This window comes from Egretta garzetta, unplaced genomic scaffold, assembly GCF_000687185.1.
Source record: "Egretta garzetta isolate BGI_Z169 unplaced genomic scaffold, ASM68718v1 scaffold384, whole genome shotgun sequence".
NCBI lineage: Eukaryota > Metazoa > Chordata > Aves > Pelecaniformes > Ardeidae > Egretta > Egretta garzetta.
The window spans coordinates 817,803-833,548 of record NW_009259496.1 but is presented as its reverse complement, the minus strand read 5'-3'; the positions used below and the strand labels follow the sequence as shown (position 1 = coordinate 833,548).

Sequence of the window (15,746 nt, the reverse complement as noted above, 5' to 3'; positions counted from 1 at the left end):
GAGGAAGTAGCATAAATAACCACAGACTACTGTGTTTGTCTGCATCTGTAACTGTGTAAATTGGACAAGGGAGTAGACTTGTTATTACGAGACTTGTGCTTCTCATGTCTGTAAACCAGAGCGCTAAAGGCAGAAGTAACAGGAACATATGGGAGACTTGCAGTGCTCACTGGGGGATGTTTACTCCATAAGCCAGTGAATGAAGGAGAAGGAATAAATCACAAGTAGGACACTCTAATCAGCGACTAATAGAATGCTGTTCCACTGTGTCCTCCCAGCAGGAAAACCTGTACTGACCTCTTTCCAGCCAGGAATTTGAAATTTCTGAGGGCACAGAACAGCTCTGAAAATTTAACAGCTTTTTTTTTTTTTTTTTTTCACCCTTAAGAAAAAATACGCCAGCAAATACATCTTCTTTTTTAAGAGGTTTTATTTACTAATCAAACTGTTTAAAGGGTGGAAGTGGGGAGGATTTCTCATAGAATCATAGAATCATAGAATCATAGAATGTTTTGGGCTGGAAGGGACCCCTAGAGGTCATCTAGTCCAACCCCCCTGCAGGAGCAGGGACACCGCTAACTAGATCAGGCTGCATGCAGATGACATTAATGGGGATTGCAGTCAGGTAATTTAGAGGGGAAAAAAAGTCATACTCTGTAACTTTTCAATAAAATATACTTGGTACGCTCACATTTTAGCCTAGATTTTGGGCTAATTTATTGAAAAGATACACAATTTGATGAATTACAGGTCAAAGCTTTGGGGCCACCTAGTTTTGTCATTCATAACCCACGTGTTATTTCCCCCCCACACCTCTTCTCCTTCCCATCCTCTGCCTGAGTGCAGGAGCTTTAGTACCCGACTGTCCTCTACTGGGAGAGCACTTCAGCTGGCAGAATCCCTCGACCTGCTGTGTTTTCATGCTGTCACTTGTGTCATCTGGATTCGGGTCCCCTCCTGCTATGGAGAGCTCTTTCCCCATGGGCCTGGCACGTTAGCAGCTGTCAGGAGCTGGGCCCCGGGGCAGCATGGCCAGGCTGGCAGCACAGCTCAGGCAGGATGGGGAAGAGGGCCCAGCTTAAACAGCCTTGCAGAGACAGGGAGCTCCCGCTGGGACAGTTTCCAGGGCGCTCTCAGGAGCTCCTCAAGACCAGACAGCACCTTCTCGGAGTTGGCTGTGAGCCCAGGGCAGCCCCCCAGCGGGGAGGGTGCATTCCCTGTACCCTTGTATCTGCACTCCTGCTCTGGCTGGCTGTATGGAAGTGAGTCCTCGTTACCAACAAGGGGTTTCTAGGAAACGGGCCGTGGTCTTGTTCTGCTGATAGCGTTCTGGAAGGCAGGAGCTTTTTTCCCCCCCAAATATGAGACTAGTTTTGGTTCAGGGAGTTGGAGTAACTGCTGTTGTTATCAAGAGTCTAGAACAGCTTCTGAGTTCCTAAGTAGAAGGTGATAAATGAATCGTCTTCTTGCCCGGTCTTGCACTGAACAGGAGGGGTTGCCCTTTGCTCCTGTCCTGTGGCGAGGCCATCTCGTAATGCCGCTGATCTTTAGCATCTCTCCCCTGAGTCTTACAGCACAGGGAACCTGCCTGCTGAGGTGCGGTAGAGGTTTAAAATGGATTAGCGCTCTTTGCGGAGATGATTATTCTGGAATAAAAGCACCTGTGTTTTGGAAAGGAGTTGTACTGACTCATCATGATACCCCTTCTTTAGCTAGTGGAGACATTGAACGCTCTTAGATGTAACGCGGTGTGCGCGTGTAGTTTGCTTTTAAAGTGTGCCTTTCCACTTTACCTGCTGGAAGCTTGCTTTGACAAGTTAACATTCCAACTCTGTCTTTCACTGGGCAAAATATTTGACCTGAAAGTATTTGCAAAGCTATTCCTTCCGAGAGCATCCGTCTGTTCTTCAGGGCTTTTTCATTCCTGTACAGAACTCGCTGTTTGAATGACAGACTTTTCTGGTATGCAAAATGAGCTTATGGAAGGAAAAAGACTCTCGTGAACCTGGGGTTTTTGGTTTGTTTGTGTGCTTGGTTTTTTCAAAGGCTGTTTACAGAAAGCTGGACCTCCAGGCTGAGGCCCATTTGATCAGCTCTGCTTGAGAAAGAAATTTCTTAACGTCTGCCTGTATGAATGTAGCTGGCAACGTATAGGTCTGTTACGTATCCAAATAAAATAAAGAAATTTTTTATCTGGGAAAGGCAGGGAACAATATGACTGAACAACCTTTTAACCTGGAAGTTGAGAGTAGAATGTGTCAAAACTTAGAATTCCCATCTTGTCATGATTGCAGTACTAGGTAATCTTTTCCTTTGGATTTAGAACCAAAATATGTTTTCATTGTGAAATTATATATCTGATGTAAAGGGGGGAGAAAAGGTGAGAAAGCAGCTGACAGATTCTGTGCTGATTAAACTTTATCAAATTTTAAGAGTGTTTTTTAAAAATACTGTGAATAGGGGGCATGGCTGCTAATTGGAATGCATTCATACAGGTAACTGTAATCATTGCTCATAAGGCAAGTCAGAGTCCACTGGCACAACTTGTAATTCGGGGTTTGGTCTTGGAAGTGCTGAGGAGTCCCAGGTGATGCTTCCACCCCTGAACAGCCTGGGCCCTCGGACAAACCCGCAGTGTTCACTGCCGCCTGGCGCAGTCCTGTAATGCTGATTTCTTCCTTGCCGATGTGGAGAAGGCAAGCTAATCTTTGGGTGACTTGGGGGATGCAGTAGAAGAATAGAATGACTTGAAACATTGGTGAGAGAAGTGAGAAAATCGCAGTTATGTACTTGTGTTTACTCAATATTGGTTGTTTATGGTGAACCTTGGTATAGGACGAGGGGCACCGGCCTCAAGTTGTGCCAGGGCAGGGTGAGGTTGGCTATGGGGAACAATTCCTTCCCCTTGGGGCTGTCAGGGGCTGGAAGGGGCTGCCCAGGGAAGGGGTCGAGTCCCCACCCCTGGGGGGATTTAACAGCCCGGCAGAGGCGGTGCTGAGGGCCAGGGTTTGGGGGTGGGATGGCAGGGGTAGGGGAACGGTTGGGCTGGGGGAGCTGAAAGGGCTTTGCCAACCCAAACGATTTCATGATCTTTGTAGGGAAGAAGAGGTTGTGTAGATTCAGATAGAAGGACTGAAAATTCAAGTTGATTTTGAGTTTCCTTTATCTAAATATAATTCACGTAGTCACTAATAACTGGCTCAAATGCTTAAGTTTCTCCCAGTGTAAATGATTTTTAAACTCTTGGAAGACTGAAATATTTTCCATGTAGTTTTAATCTGCCTTTTATGTTTTAGGGAGATGTGTCTGTGGGATGTGAACGACGGGAGATGCATAGAGTTCACTAAACTCGCCTGTACACATACTGGCATACAGGTTAGTACTTTGGGGGGGTTTCTCTATTGCAGTCCATGGATATCTATAGATCGGTTATCAAAGCAAGGCTCCTTTGTTTCTTTTTAATCATAATAATGACAATGTGTGCATACTTCAGTATCTCGTAGTTTATGCTGTGTCATCAAATGCTGGAAATATGTGCTTGGGCTTCAGCATTTGAGAAAATGTACCATAATTAATAAGAGGGGCTGGGGAGAAAGGAGGAAAAGGGGAAGATGTTTGGAGGGGCACTGCCTGGGGAGGGGCGTCTTGGTGGGGAAGGCTGAGGCAAGCTGCTCTCGGCTACGGGAGCCGGCCCTGTGGGGCAAGGGCTGCCCTGGGGGGGGGGACAGGAGAACGGGGGCCTCCGCCAAAAGCTTCCCTCAGCAGAACATAAACATATAGGCATTAGAATGTATTTATGAAATACTGGTTTTGATTAAAAATGCGGTAGTCAGTGTCTCACGTGGAGTGTAATTTCTGTATTTTGTTAATATCCATTTAGTTCTATCAGTTTACAGTTGGGACGCAGCGTGAAGGGAGACTGTTGTGCCATGGCCATTATCCAGAAATTCTTGTTGTGGATGCTACCAGCCTGGAAGTTCTTTATTCTTTATTATCAAAGATATCTCCTGACTGGATCAGCTCCATGACTATCATTCGATCCAATAGAACACAAGGTAATTATTTTTGTTGCTTTTATTACGACTTTGCCTCCCTGTAAGAGAAACGCTGTTTTCAACTTCTTCAAGAACCTGGGGAGGAACTAGAATCTTATTTCTTGTGATCCTGGGCAACACCCAGCAAGCACTGACCTTTCTGAAAAGCAAAGTGTACGTAGTTGTTTCTAGTTCCCAAAAAAGAAGCTAGCTCGGTGTCTATGCGGCGCGGTCTCTGCTGTTCCCTCAAATGGGAACTTTGGCTCTGGCTAAAACGTAACTGCTTTCTCAGGAACAGAACCTAAAATCTAGCCAAGTCACTCTGGGTGTGCTTGGCAGGATCCAGGCTCACCTAGTAAATAGGTTCAGTTCTGTCATCTTCAGCGTGTGCATGTGCTGAAACCTGAGGGACAAGGAACCTTCCTACAGGAAAAGTTTTTTTTCTTTTTTTTCTTCCTAGCATGTTCCACTAGGGTGATAACTTGTTTTGTCTTTGAGAATTGAGAAAGAGTTCTGGAGAGCACTCTGACAGCAAGAGGCACAAGACTGAAGGAAGGGGTGCAAGCACTCGATGCTGAGGCTGCATCCAACGTGATGTGCAGTACGCATCGAGATCATTTGGCGAGCTATCTGTTGCCATTTTTGACAAGATATATATGTTAATACAGACATACACGAGTATTTGTTGTGATTAGTAGCTTTATAAAAAGCATTGTCGTTATATTTTCAAAGCTGTTATTGTAGGAAATGTGTTTAAGGGAAGTGCTGATTCAAGTACACGATAGGATTAAAAAACCTGGAGGCTGTAGAGGGAGGCCCTTGTAAAAGCGATGCCCGTCAGGTTAGCAGGGCGGTGCGTGAGTAGGCTCGCGTTCGGTGCCGGGTTAGCTGACATGGTTTGAGGTGATAGCTGTCCACATGTCTGTGTTGCTCTGCTGGTTTGTGTTACTTTGCTAGGCTTTAAATGCTGGCAGCTGAGGTCTCTCATTCAGGTTTTCCTGTCATGGGGACTGTAATTCCTTAGAGGTTTGGGGAACACTAAGGAAGAAGATGCTGGCAAAAGGAGAGACTTTTACCTTAAGTTAAGGCTGGCAGCCGTTGTAAACTGAGTGTTCCCAAAGTCCTGGAGTGGGAAGGCTCAGTTGCGATCCCCACAGCGTCCAAGTTGTCTGTGACAACTGGAAGTGAACTCTGGTATTAAGTGTTTCCTGATGCTGCCTTTAATTTTATTTCTTGTTTTGTAATCATTTCAATATTGTATTCAAGAAGGTACTCCTTGGATTTTGGTCTTACACCAGACTTGCCTGGTTAGAAACAGGAATGTCCAGAAAGCTTGACTAGTGCTTGATAGACTTTGGGTTTTGTGACGGTAATAACTCTAATTTTGCAGAGATGCCCTTTGGGAACCCGCAGCCCAGAGATGCTTGAGTGGCTGTACAACTCGAGCATGCTTCCCCTTAAACTTTGGTGCCCTCGTGGGCTGGCGTGGGGCAGCCAGCCAGGCGTAAGCAACAAATCTCCCTTCTTGGGAGAGTAACCCCTTGCCTCTGGGGAGAGCGATGGGACAGCCCACAATGTCTGATAGCAGCCCTAGAAACAACGGTCACTTCCCTTCCCCCCCATTTAATTTGAGTCCTGGGTATTAATTGAGAGATGTAAACACAAAACGATGGAGTCTGTGTGTGTCTGGAATACCACTTTGCAAATAAACGTTTGATTTTTGAAGCAAACACTTCAGGAATGTTTTGGTAAATTTTTAACGTTGAGGTACTCTGGGTATATTTGTGTACTCAGACATGCACAAGTGTGCAACGAAATGAAGACGTCCTTGTACTTACCAGCCTGATGTTTCGTTTTTTCCCCAGAGGACACTGTCGTAGCCGTTTCGGTGACTGGCATCCTGAAAGTCTGGATAATAACCTCTGAAGTCAGTCGGATGCAGGTAAACAAAGGCTTCTGAATTAATGATATTTCCTGTTGGGAGGAAGGGAGAGCTTCTATTAATGCTGTTTCCTCTTCTTCCAGCTACCTAATGATATTATGGGGGTGTTTTCACTCTTTGCCATTTGAAAAATCAACTACTTTTATTTTGCTTTACTGATTCTTCAAGTTACCAGCAGAACTCGTGTCCGTATACAAATATTCGTGTCCGTATACAAATATTATTCATGATATACCTTATTCTAGATGTTTAGCAACTACAGAAAAAAGCCCTTATGGAGCAAGTGAACTATTTTTTTTTTTATGAACCTGCTTATTTCCAGAATATTTATAACACAAAAGCAACACCGTTTGCATTAGCTTGGAAGACCAAGGTAATGGAATGCCTTGCTTTTGACCCCATCACGGGGTGGTATTTGTGGGGTTTTGTTTCATAGTTTCAAAACTTGATGAAATTATGTTTGCTCTCTAGGCGTTTTCTGGAAACCCTTGTCATGCAGCTAGTAATGGTTTAGCTGAGATCACATTTAATAGTTACACTTAATTAAAAAAAAAAACAGCTGTGAGCAGTGAAGAGTATTGGTTGTTATGGAAGTACAAAACAGAAAGACATAACTAACCAGGAGCTTATCACAGTCTGTTTGGGGCATGGGGAACCTTGAACGAATGAGATGTGAGCTGAGCCTGCTTGGATTCCGCTGGCTATCTGGATGTGAGGTAACTCAGTGACAGCGATGATACTAAATAGGCACTGCTAATCTGTCCAGCTGGGGAATTTGTTAGACTTAAGTGACGGAAGAGGATACCACATGCTCTTGCAGATCTTCTTATGAGGAATAATAGAATAAGGACTGCTACAAGTGTTTGGTTTTTCCTTAGAAGTTGGCCATTTGGCATCTTATGAAATGGCATAGTCCCTCCTCCATCACATGGTCTACGTCATGTTCCGAAGCCAATTTGAGCAAGAAAAAAAAAATCAGCTGGGTATTTTCTTGTTACCTGATTTCCGTCTGTATGTTGTTCTGTGTAGAGACTCTCCGTTTCAGACGCTGGTTGCTGTCACACCGTCTGAGCACTTAAATGGCATCTGTGTAGGACAGAGTGCTTAGTCCCCATCTTGAAGATGAGGAAATATTATTTCAGGAAAATACCATCTTGCCCCAGAGATCTGTAACAGGGTAAGGAGTTCTGATCTTGAACATCGGAGCCCCCACTTCTGCCTGAATTGCCTGGCTATGCTGAGAGAGTTGGGCTTGTTCAGCCTGAAGAAGAGAAGGCTGAGAGGGGACCTTATCAACACCTACAAATATCTTAAGGGTGGAAGTCATGAGGATGGAGCCAGACTCTTTGCAGTGGTGTCCAGCAACAGGACTAGGGGCAATGGGTGCAAACTGAAACATAGGAGGTTTCAGTTGAATATGAGGAAAAACTTCTTTACTCTAAGGGTGGCAGAGCACTGGAACAGGGTGCCCAGGGGGGCTGTGGAGTCTCCTTCTCTGGAGATACTCAAAGCCCACCTGGACGAAGTCCTGTGTAACATGCTTTAGGAGAGCCTGCTCTAGCAGGGGGGTTGGACTGGATGATCTCCTGAGGTCCCTTCCAACCCTTGCCATTCTGTGATTCTGTGATCTGCTCTGCCCTGTCTCAGTAAGGTTGTTATGAAATGGGTTGAAGTGACTGGTGTTGCAGACAGGTCTTTCTGTAAACCTCCTGTAAGCCTCCCCTACCCCCTGCAGGGCACCTGCAGCCTTCTGTTGTTTCAGCCAGGTTTTTATAACTGTAAACCAAACTTTTCCGATGATAAATGGCATGGCTGTCCCTCCTTCCTTCAGGGTGTCCCAAGTCAGAGTGAAGATGGACAGTCAGTCAGCGTGAGGATTAGATTGAGAGCTAGTTCCTGTGTGTTCTGGATCTGGACAGGTTAGCAGTGACCACCCTCAATACAAGCAGAAGAGAAAGTTTTGCTTTGAGGGGGGGCCCAGATTAATCAAAGTACAGCACCGATGTGACCGATCAGTCTGATGCTCAGCGGAAGGGCATTTGGCCGAATGGTTAAGAACCCGCACGGTTTGGTAGAGCTGGATTGAATCCGAGAAGAACGTGGTCAGCAGTGACTGACTCTTAACCTCTGGCCAAGGCTGAAAACTTTGAGACGTGATTGTGCTAGTGAGCATGAGGAAGGGAATGGGCTCGTGCATTCAGCGGTTCCGCTCTCCGGCTCTGCTGGGCGTGCTGCTCGGTCCTGGCGCCTGGTCATGGCTCTGTATGCTCTCTAAATAAAAGCGATACCCTCCTGGTGGTGTCATTTTTGTCTGTCTGTAAAGCCAGTTTCTTACCTATCAGTAACCTTCAGTTCTGCTTTTCTGCACATTTGCTACTCTTGTACCTGCAACAGGTCTGCAGACCTGACTCTTTATCACAGGAAGGTCGTTATTCAAGATACAGTATACCCATAGGAGTATCAAAATGAAACATAAGTGTTTATTTCTGTTAAAATTTACAGAAATATGGACAACCTTATGACTTGAGCAAATTGAAAACCATCAAGAAATGCCTTTTCTGAAGATGTTATTATGGAAGGCAATATGCTTCTAATTTCAGATTTACAATTTTAAATAAAATGGAGTTAATTTAATGTTGGTTTTGTTTGGTTTTAGGATACAACACCAGTATTTGAAGAGGAGTCAAAACCCATTTATTGTCAAAACTGTCAAAGCATTTCGTTCTGTGCGTTCACCCAGTGGTCGCTGTTGGTGGTGTGCTCCAAATACTGGAGGGTAAGGCAAGCCCGCTGAGCGGCACCTGGCTGCTTTTCACTGGACCAGCTCATTTAATTTACTTGCCAGTAAGACTTTTAGGTCAGGATGCTCTAAGTCCTTTAAACGTGTCTGTACTGAAACCGAAATCAGCTGCTGTCTGGGCATTTTAATCTGTAATTGGGTAACAACAACAGACTTTTCTGTTTTCTTCTCAGGTTTTTGATGCTGGGGATTATTCCCTCTTATGTTCAGTCCCGAGTGAAAATGATCAGACCTGGACTGGTGGTGACTTTGTGTCAGCTGATAAAGTGATTGTATGGACAGAAGATGGACAAAGTTTCATATATAAGTTACCAGCCAGGTAGTCAGCAATGAAATATTCCATTTATTTTTTTTTGAGATAAAAACATGAGCAACTTTGAAGAAATATTGAGTATCTTTGGCTTCTATTTTGTTACAAAATCATATGGATGTTGCAGAAACTGGTATTCCATGAGCATGTTTTAGTGTGTGTCCCTGAACATATCACGGTGAAGCAATGCTCAGCAATTTAGATTGCCTCAGCCAAGAGTGCCTCGCTGTTTTCTGATGTTCCACAAACTCTTTTGCACTTCCTCATGGAGCTGTGTGATGGGAAGAGGTGCATTCTGCAGTTGAACATGTGTCATAAATGTAAATACTTCCTTAAGCAGGTCCAAATAAGGAAGGAATAAGATTGTGCTGTATGGAGTAGAATGTAAATGGCGATTGCATTACTGCAACAAAGTGCTCTTGGCCCATTAAGGGAAGGCACAAACAGCTGCGTTTGTGCATGTAAATGTGAAAATATAAAATTAATTTAAAATTGGGTATCAAAGAGGTTAAATAAATGGAGAATGACAAAATAAAATAAAAATCTTCTGACATGTTTATGATGTGCAAGCATATCTGCTCTGGGTAGAGATAGAGTTTTATCTTGGAGACCCTTGAATATTGTCACGCAAATGGGGCGGGAACTCCCTTCTCACCTCCCTATGCGAGCAGATCTATTTGGTGATCTGCTGGAGGAATCCTTGAGTTTGGCACGTTTTGGTCCTGAGTCTGAGGCCAGATGTGTTAAGTCCAAAGCAGACCTAAAGCCAGGCTGCCTGCCTTCTTTTTTCCTTCAGTTGTGAATGTGTGGGGGAACTGAGCTGGGCACGTTTGGCTGGAGCAGGTATTAATTGACATTGAAATTAATGATCTGCTGTACACTGTATTAAAAATTGAAAAAACGTAATGTTTAAGGGCTTGGGGGTTGTTTTTGCTTAGTAGTTAGCTAGTTTTATTCCTTTCTCTTTGTTCTTAAACCCAGCTGCCTACCAGCTAGTGATTCATTTCGCAGAGATGTGGGGAAAGCAGTAGAAAATTTAATTCCACCCTTACTGTACAGTGTGTTGGACAGAGCAGATAAACAGGTAAAATATATTTTTTGGAGTTTCTTTTATGGACTGCCTTTCTCCCTTAGAGAGTTGAAACGTGTACGTCATGGCCGGTTCGGCTGTCTCCAAGTAGACCTTTAGGATTTCTTCTTTTCCTAGTGAAAGCAGACGGGTGCAATTTCCCTGTGGTTCGGTTTGCTGCTTGTTGGTTTTCAAATAAAGTCAGCGGTTAGTCTCTGGTCAGGCGAATCTTCAGTTCCTCTATACTAACGGTTTATCTTTCATCCGTGCCTGGAGAGTTAGAAGTCAAGTTGTGATGTGCGCGATGCTTAGGCAGTAACCGAGCAAGAGCTTTTGGAATCGCAGCTTTGAATTTGAAAGCTGAAATCCTTGCAAAGTAAAGAAACTCAAATTTTTTTAGGCCAAAGTCCTCTGAGCTGTGCTTCATTTTTATATTGTGCTGTGAACTGTGTCTGCTATAAGCTAATATATCTACGACTGCTGTATGATATAGCTGGTACTCACAGCTATGTGACCAGGTGTAAGTCACAAATGCTTTTATTACAAGACTCTTACAGGAATCTTTTTTTTATCTTAACCATTTAATCTGTTGCCAAATTTGGACATTGAAACATTTGTGTATTTTTTTTCCATGCTGCCAATCAATATTGGGACATCAAAACATTTATATATTTGATTTTTTTCTTTATGATGTCAATCAATATTAAAATTTTTTTGCCTCTGTTGTGGACCATGTTCCTTACTGAGTAGTGTAGCTTTGGCTCACCGTTGCAGTTAGAATATTTTAGAATAAACACACACATATAGAAAATGTTCTAAATATTAATATATTTAGAATATATATAGAATATATTAATATTTAGAACAAGCCAAATATATATATAAAAATCTTTTTTCCTCACCCCTAAACCCATGACTTGTTTTGTAACTAACCACAGTTCCTTCCGATTTGTATTCCTGTATGTATTCATATTGCTGTATTTATTCTTTCTCCTGTGAGAAAGATAAAGCACAGAGTAGCTAGGTTTTGTTCTGCTTGTACAAGGTGCAGTGTATTATGTGGGGAAGGTAAATTTTGAGGTTAGTACGTGGTTTGCACATGTTCTGAAGTTGTTAATTTGTTTGGGTTTTTTTTTAACAGCTACTAATATGCCCTCCAGTTACTCGATTCTTCTGTGGACGTAGGGACTCTTGCTATAAGCTGCTAATCCAAGGAGACTCTTCAGGGAGGCTGTGTATCTGGAGCGTGCCTGATACTCTTGAACAAGACGGTGTAAAAGGTATATACCGCGGTGAGGGGCTGGGTGCCCAGGCTGTTAATGGGCATCTCTATTCTTTTAGCGTGTTTTATTGCTGGATGAAGCACTGCTGCTTTTCCTACAGATCCATGAAGTTGGGTTTTTTTAATTATTAGCATCTGGTAAGAGTTATAGTAACTTAATTTTTTCATATGTTATCAAAACCTTAATTTGCTCTGACTATTTGTGAGGTATTAGGTTTTAACTGCTTTATTCCAACTGCTGGCCATGGTCACTGCTGTCTGCCTGCATGGCTTCAATGATACGCTTTTCCACTTCTCCCATGTGTTGTTTCCACTCATGTAGTCAGTAAATTAATCTCCAGTATGTACCTTTGTTCAAAATGTTGTAACATGGTGTATTTAAACTTCGAGATCCCTTCAGAAAAGCATTCCTAGTTTCAGTTCTTGATTTATTTTTTTATTAAATCCTCTTCCCACCTCACCCCTTCCTTTTTTTTTTTTTTTTTCTTTTTTTTTTTTTTTTTTTTTTTTTCTTTTTAAACAGGACTGCAAACAACAACTTCAGTATCCCTCCAGGAAGCTTTTGATAAACTGACTCCTCGCCCTGCTGGGATTATAGACCAACTAAGCTTAATACCCAACATCAGCGAACCCCTCAAAGTTACAGCCAGCGTGTACATCCCAGCACACGGGCGCTTGGTTTGCGGCCGTGAAGACGGAAGCATTGTTATCGTGCCAGCAACGCAAACCGCGATAGTTCAGCTGCTGCAGGGAGAGCACATGCTTAGGAGAGGTATGCGAATAAGCTGCTGAAAAGCACGCCTGGGTTACGGTGTGCGCCTCGCACGAGGTGCACTGAAGTAAGAAATAGCTTCACAAAGTGAGCGTGAAGTCGTTGTGCAGGTAGAATCAAAAACTGCAGTGCCTGTATATTTTTTTTCATCCAGAACAGTGTTTTGGACTGTTAACTGTTCTATTTACTTACATTTTTTCTCTTTTTTTCTTTTTTTCTTTTTCCCCCTCTCGTCTCTTACCCAATTTCTCAGGTTGGCCACCTCACCGGACTCTCCGAGGCCATCGAAACAAAATTACATGTTTACTGTATCCTCATCAGGTTTCTTCTCGTTATGATCAAAGGTATTTGATCTCAGGTGGTGTGGATTTCTCAGTCATCATATGGGATATATTTTCTGGAGACATGAAACATATCTTCTGTGTACATGGTGGAGAAATTACACAGCTTCTAGTTCCACCAGAAAACTGTAGTGTAAGTTCTATGTAATACGTCTGATAACCTGTCTCACGCTTTCCATAAATGGTGCAGCTCCTCAAGCCCTTCTTCAGAACGTGAATGTAATATGGAGTGCTGAAGATTTAGCACTGACCCAATGTATAACTCTTGCAGATACTTAAAAATAAGTTTGTTTTGTTAATCTTGGGTTTGTTCGCATTATGTTTTAGCCACATGTGCAAAGGATTAAAAATAGTGGGAGAACTGAATATTAAAACCTAGCTAGCTAAGGAAATGCTTGGCATTTTGTGGCACACAGCATTAACAGTGGGAGGGGATTTCCACGATGTGGAAGCAGCCTTTCCCCCGAAGGTGTTTGCAAATGTGATAGGCAAGCATTCCCCGCTGCTTAGCCCATAGATTTTAGAGACCATTTTGTCTTTCCTAACTTGGGTGAGTCGGTAGACTTTAATGAAAAAATGACACTGATTTCCTTGAAAACCACATTTTTTTGCTCAACAAACCAGGCTCTAATCCCTCTTTACTCTTTACAATATGCAAGAGGTTGGATTCAAGAGAATTTCTGCCAGTGAAATCCTGGTTCCAGTGACCTCACCGAGTTTAGCCATAGACTTAGTGCCTGTGTTTTGTTTATAAAATAGGTTGTTGATTGCCATGCTTGGTCCAATGAAACACAAAACTCTATGATTAAGGCAGCTTTTCCTTTTTTTTTTTTTCTTTTATTAGGCAAGAGTCCAGCACTGTGTTTGCTCTGTTGCCAGTGATCACTCAGTGGGTCTTCTGAGTCTGCGGGAGAAAAAATGCATCATGCTGGCATCCCGTCACCTTTTCCCTATTCAAGTAATAAAGTGGAGGCCTTCCGATGACTATCTGGTGGTAGGATGTTCCGACGGGTCTGTGTACGTCTGGCAAATGGATACTGGTAAGGTTAAGGTCAAAGACCTTGATTAAACAGGTTTTTAAAATAATATTTAGCTATAGTTCTGTGTAAGGTGCATCTGAGAGAAGAGTTAAAATTTTTTCTGACCTTGAGATTTGGAAATTTAGCGCTCCACACATTCCCAAAACATGTAGATTATATAAGCCTTTGTTAAATACATATCTTAGTATTTGGAATGACTCATTTAGTTTGGGAGAAGAATAGCTTGCTGTGGCCATCTGCCCCCTACACGTTTTCCTAGTTATCTTCAGAGAGACTAGTTAAAGTGTTGGTTGCACCTGTAGTGTCCTCCCGGTTTATTGGCGTCCCTGCCTCCTCAGCAATGTTCTGGAAAGCTTGGCGTGGAAGTGCAGCACCTTGAACGGGGCAGTAGCTTCTTCCTCTGCAGAGTGAAGGAAGTGTTCGTTTGGTCTGTTGTTTGGTGCGTGTTTTGGTTTGTTTTTTTTTAAAAAAGGGACTAAAGCTTAGTTTAGAATAAATTAAAAATGAGCCTTAAGAGAATGAGCAACAAGGCATAAAAGAAAAAACAGCTTTGTAGCAAATTTTGTATTATTGAAAGGGAGACAGTGAGGAAAAAATGCATCAAAATATATCCTAGAATCATAGAATGTTTTGGGTTGGAATGACCTTTAGGGGTCACCTGCAGTAGGTAACTACCCTTTAACTCCTTAACTCACTTAAGAAAAAAACCACAATAATATCTGAGTATTATTTTCAGCTTATTGTGAAAACCAGATGAGAGTTGTTTTTTATTGAAGCTCTAGGAAGCAAAGAGGAACCTGAGATCCATTGTGGAAAATTTAATCCACGCAGGTAGTTGGGTGGCAGAGGGAATTCAAAAGGATTGAAAACAACCTTCTAGTAAAAATGTGGAGCAGCTGCAGTCATCACTGTGTGGTCGGTACAGAACCACGTTGTGGGTGTTTTAAACTTGTCTTCATTTTTGTTAATGTGGGGGGTTTGTTAATGTGGTTTTTCTCTACACGCTTCAGCTTCATGCAGATTTAGGAGAATTCCGTCCCTTTAGGAATATTGGTTCTGAAAATAGCTGCTAGCAGTGTTAACAGCAAGTTTTATGCTTTGCTTCTTGTGGTGTAAATTATTTTTGCCCATTGGCGTACTTGTGATAGTTTGGACGTTCTGAATTGTTTCTGCTTAAACTCATGCTTCTGAAAATATTTGCAGGTGCGCTGGACAGGTGTGTGATGGGAATAACAGCGGTGGAAATCCTGAACGCCTGTGACGAGGCAGTCCCAGCGGCTGTGGACTCCCTGAGCCATCCCGCCGTCAACCTGAAGCAGGCCATGACCAGGCGTAGCCTGGCTGCTCTCAAAAACGTGGCGCATCAGAAGCTACAGACCCTTGCCACTAACCTGCTCGCCTCCGAAGCGTCTGACAAGGTCAGCTGTGTTTCAGCTTGTCTGTTAGTAACGCAGGACCGGAAATGTTTATTTCTATAAATAATTGAATAAAACATGGGAAGTCTTCATTGCTGTAACTGAAAGTCTTGCCCAAAGCGCTCTGAAATTCTGATAGAAAGACCTAAGGTAGCTTTACCTGGCCTTGGGTCCGTCCTAGGAGTTTGCTTTCCTGGAACAAGAAGCACCAGCCGCCTTCAGCGTCATTGTGCAGTCTCTAATGCAGGCGCTGTTATCCAGAGGTACATTTTAAAAAGGCGTTTCACTTCTGTATTTTCTGTTTTGTGCTCTCAAGCGGTAGTGGTTTTTCCTGCTGGAGTCTAACGCTGTTAAACTTCCCCTTCACTCTCTATAACTCGCTACTGCTTTTGCTGTCTTTTTCTCTAGGTTCAGGAAGAACTGAGGTTAAGCACCAAATAAATTCCTCTCTTTCCAGATATGCAGTAATATATTTTTAATATCAACCAACACAATCCCTTCCACCTCTCTCTAGACGTTGCTCCCCAGTTTCAGTTACTGTTGGTGATGCCACCTCCCACCTCAGCGTGCATTCTACTCTTCTTGGTGTTTTCAGGTTGTGTTTATTTAAAGTCTGGATTGAGCAGCATTTCATAGGATCTGGAATACTGGCTCAGTTGTATACGATCAGTTAATCTGTAGTATTGATGGGTAGACAAGGAACCGGCCCGTGATCCGTATCCATCAGGAGCAAATCCCCCC

The 15,746-nt window shown here is 43.1% G+C and overlaps 1 protein-coding gene across 9 annotated transcripts in view; it reads left to right on the top strand.

Moving 5' to 3' along the window:
* Positions 1-15,746, top strand: part of WDR7 (WD repeat domain 7) — a 147,125-nt gene that overhangs the window by 16,887 nt on the left and 114,492 nt on the right. For 8 of the 9 annotated variants that reach the window (XR_004841811.1, XM_035892947.1, XM_009637400.2 and 5 more), the window contains 11 exons: positions 3,297-3,375; positions 3,881-4,055; positions 5,900-5,976; positions 8,633-8,752; positions 8,950-9,095; positions 10,068-10,170; positions 11,297-11,435; positions 11,961-12,209; positions 12,463-12,683; positions 13,395-13,590; positions 14,794-15,008. Coding sequence is in view for 8 of the 9 variants with exons in the window: in XM_035892947.1 (XP_035748840.1) it covers positions 3,297-3,375; positions 3,881-4,055; positions 5,900-5,976; positions 8,633-8,752; positions 8,950-9,095; positions 10,068-10,170; positions 11,297-11,435; positions 11,961-12,209; positions 12,463-12,683; positions 13,395-13,590; positions 14,794-15,008 (1,720 nt within the window). In the remaining variant the exon portion in view is untranslated. The remainder of the gene's footprint in view (positions 1-3,296; positions 3,376-3,880; positions 4,056-5,899; positions 5,977-8,632; positions 8,753-8,949; positions 9,096-10,067; positions 10,171-11,296; positions 11,436-11,960; positions 12,210-12,462; positions 12,684-13,394; positions 13,591-14,793; positions 15,009-15,746) is intronic. The other variant, XM_035892943.1, reaches the window with a different exon arrangement.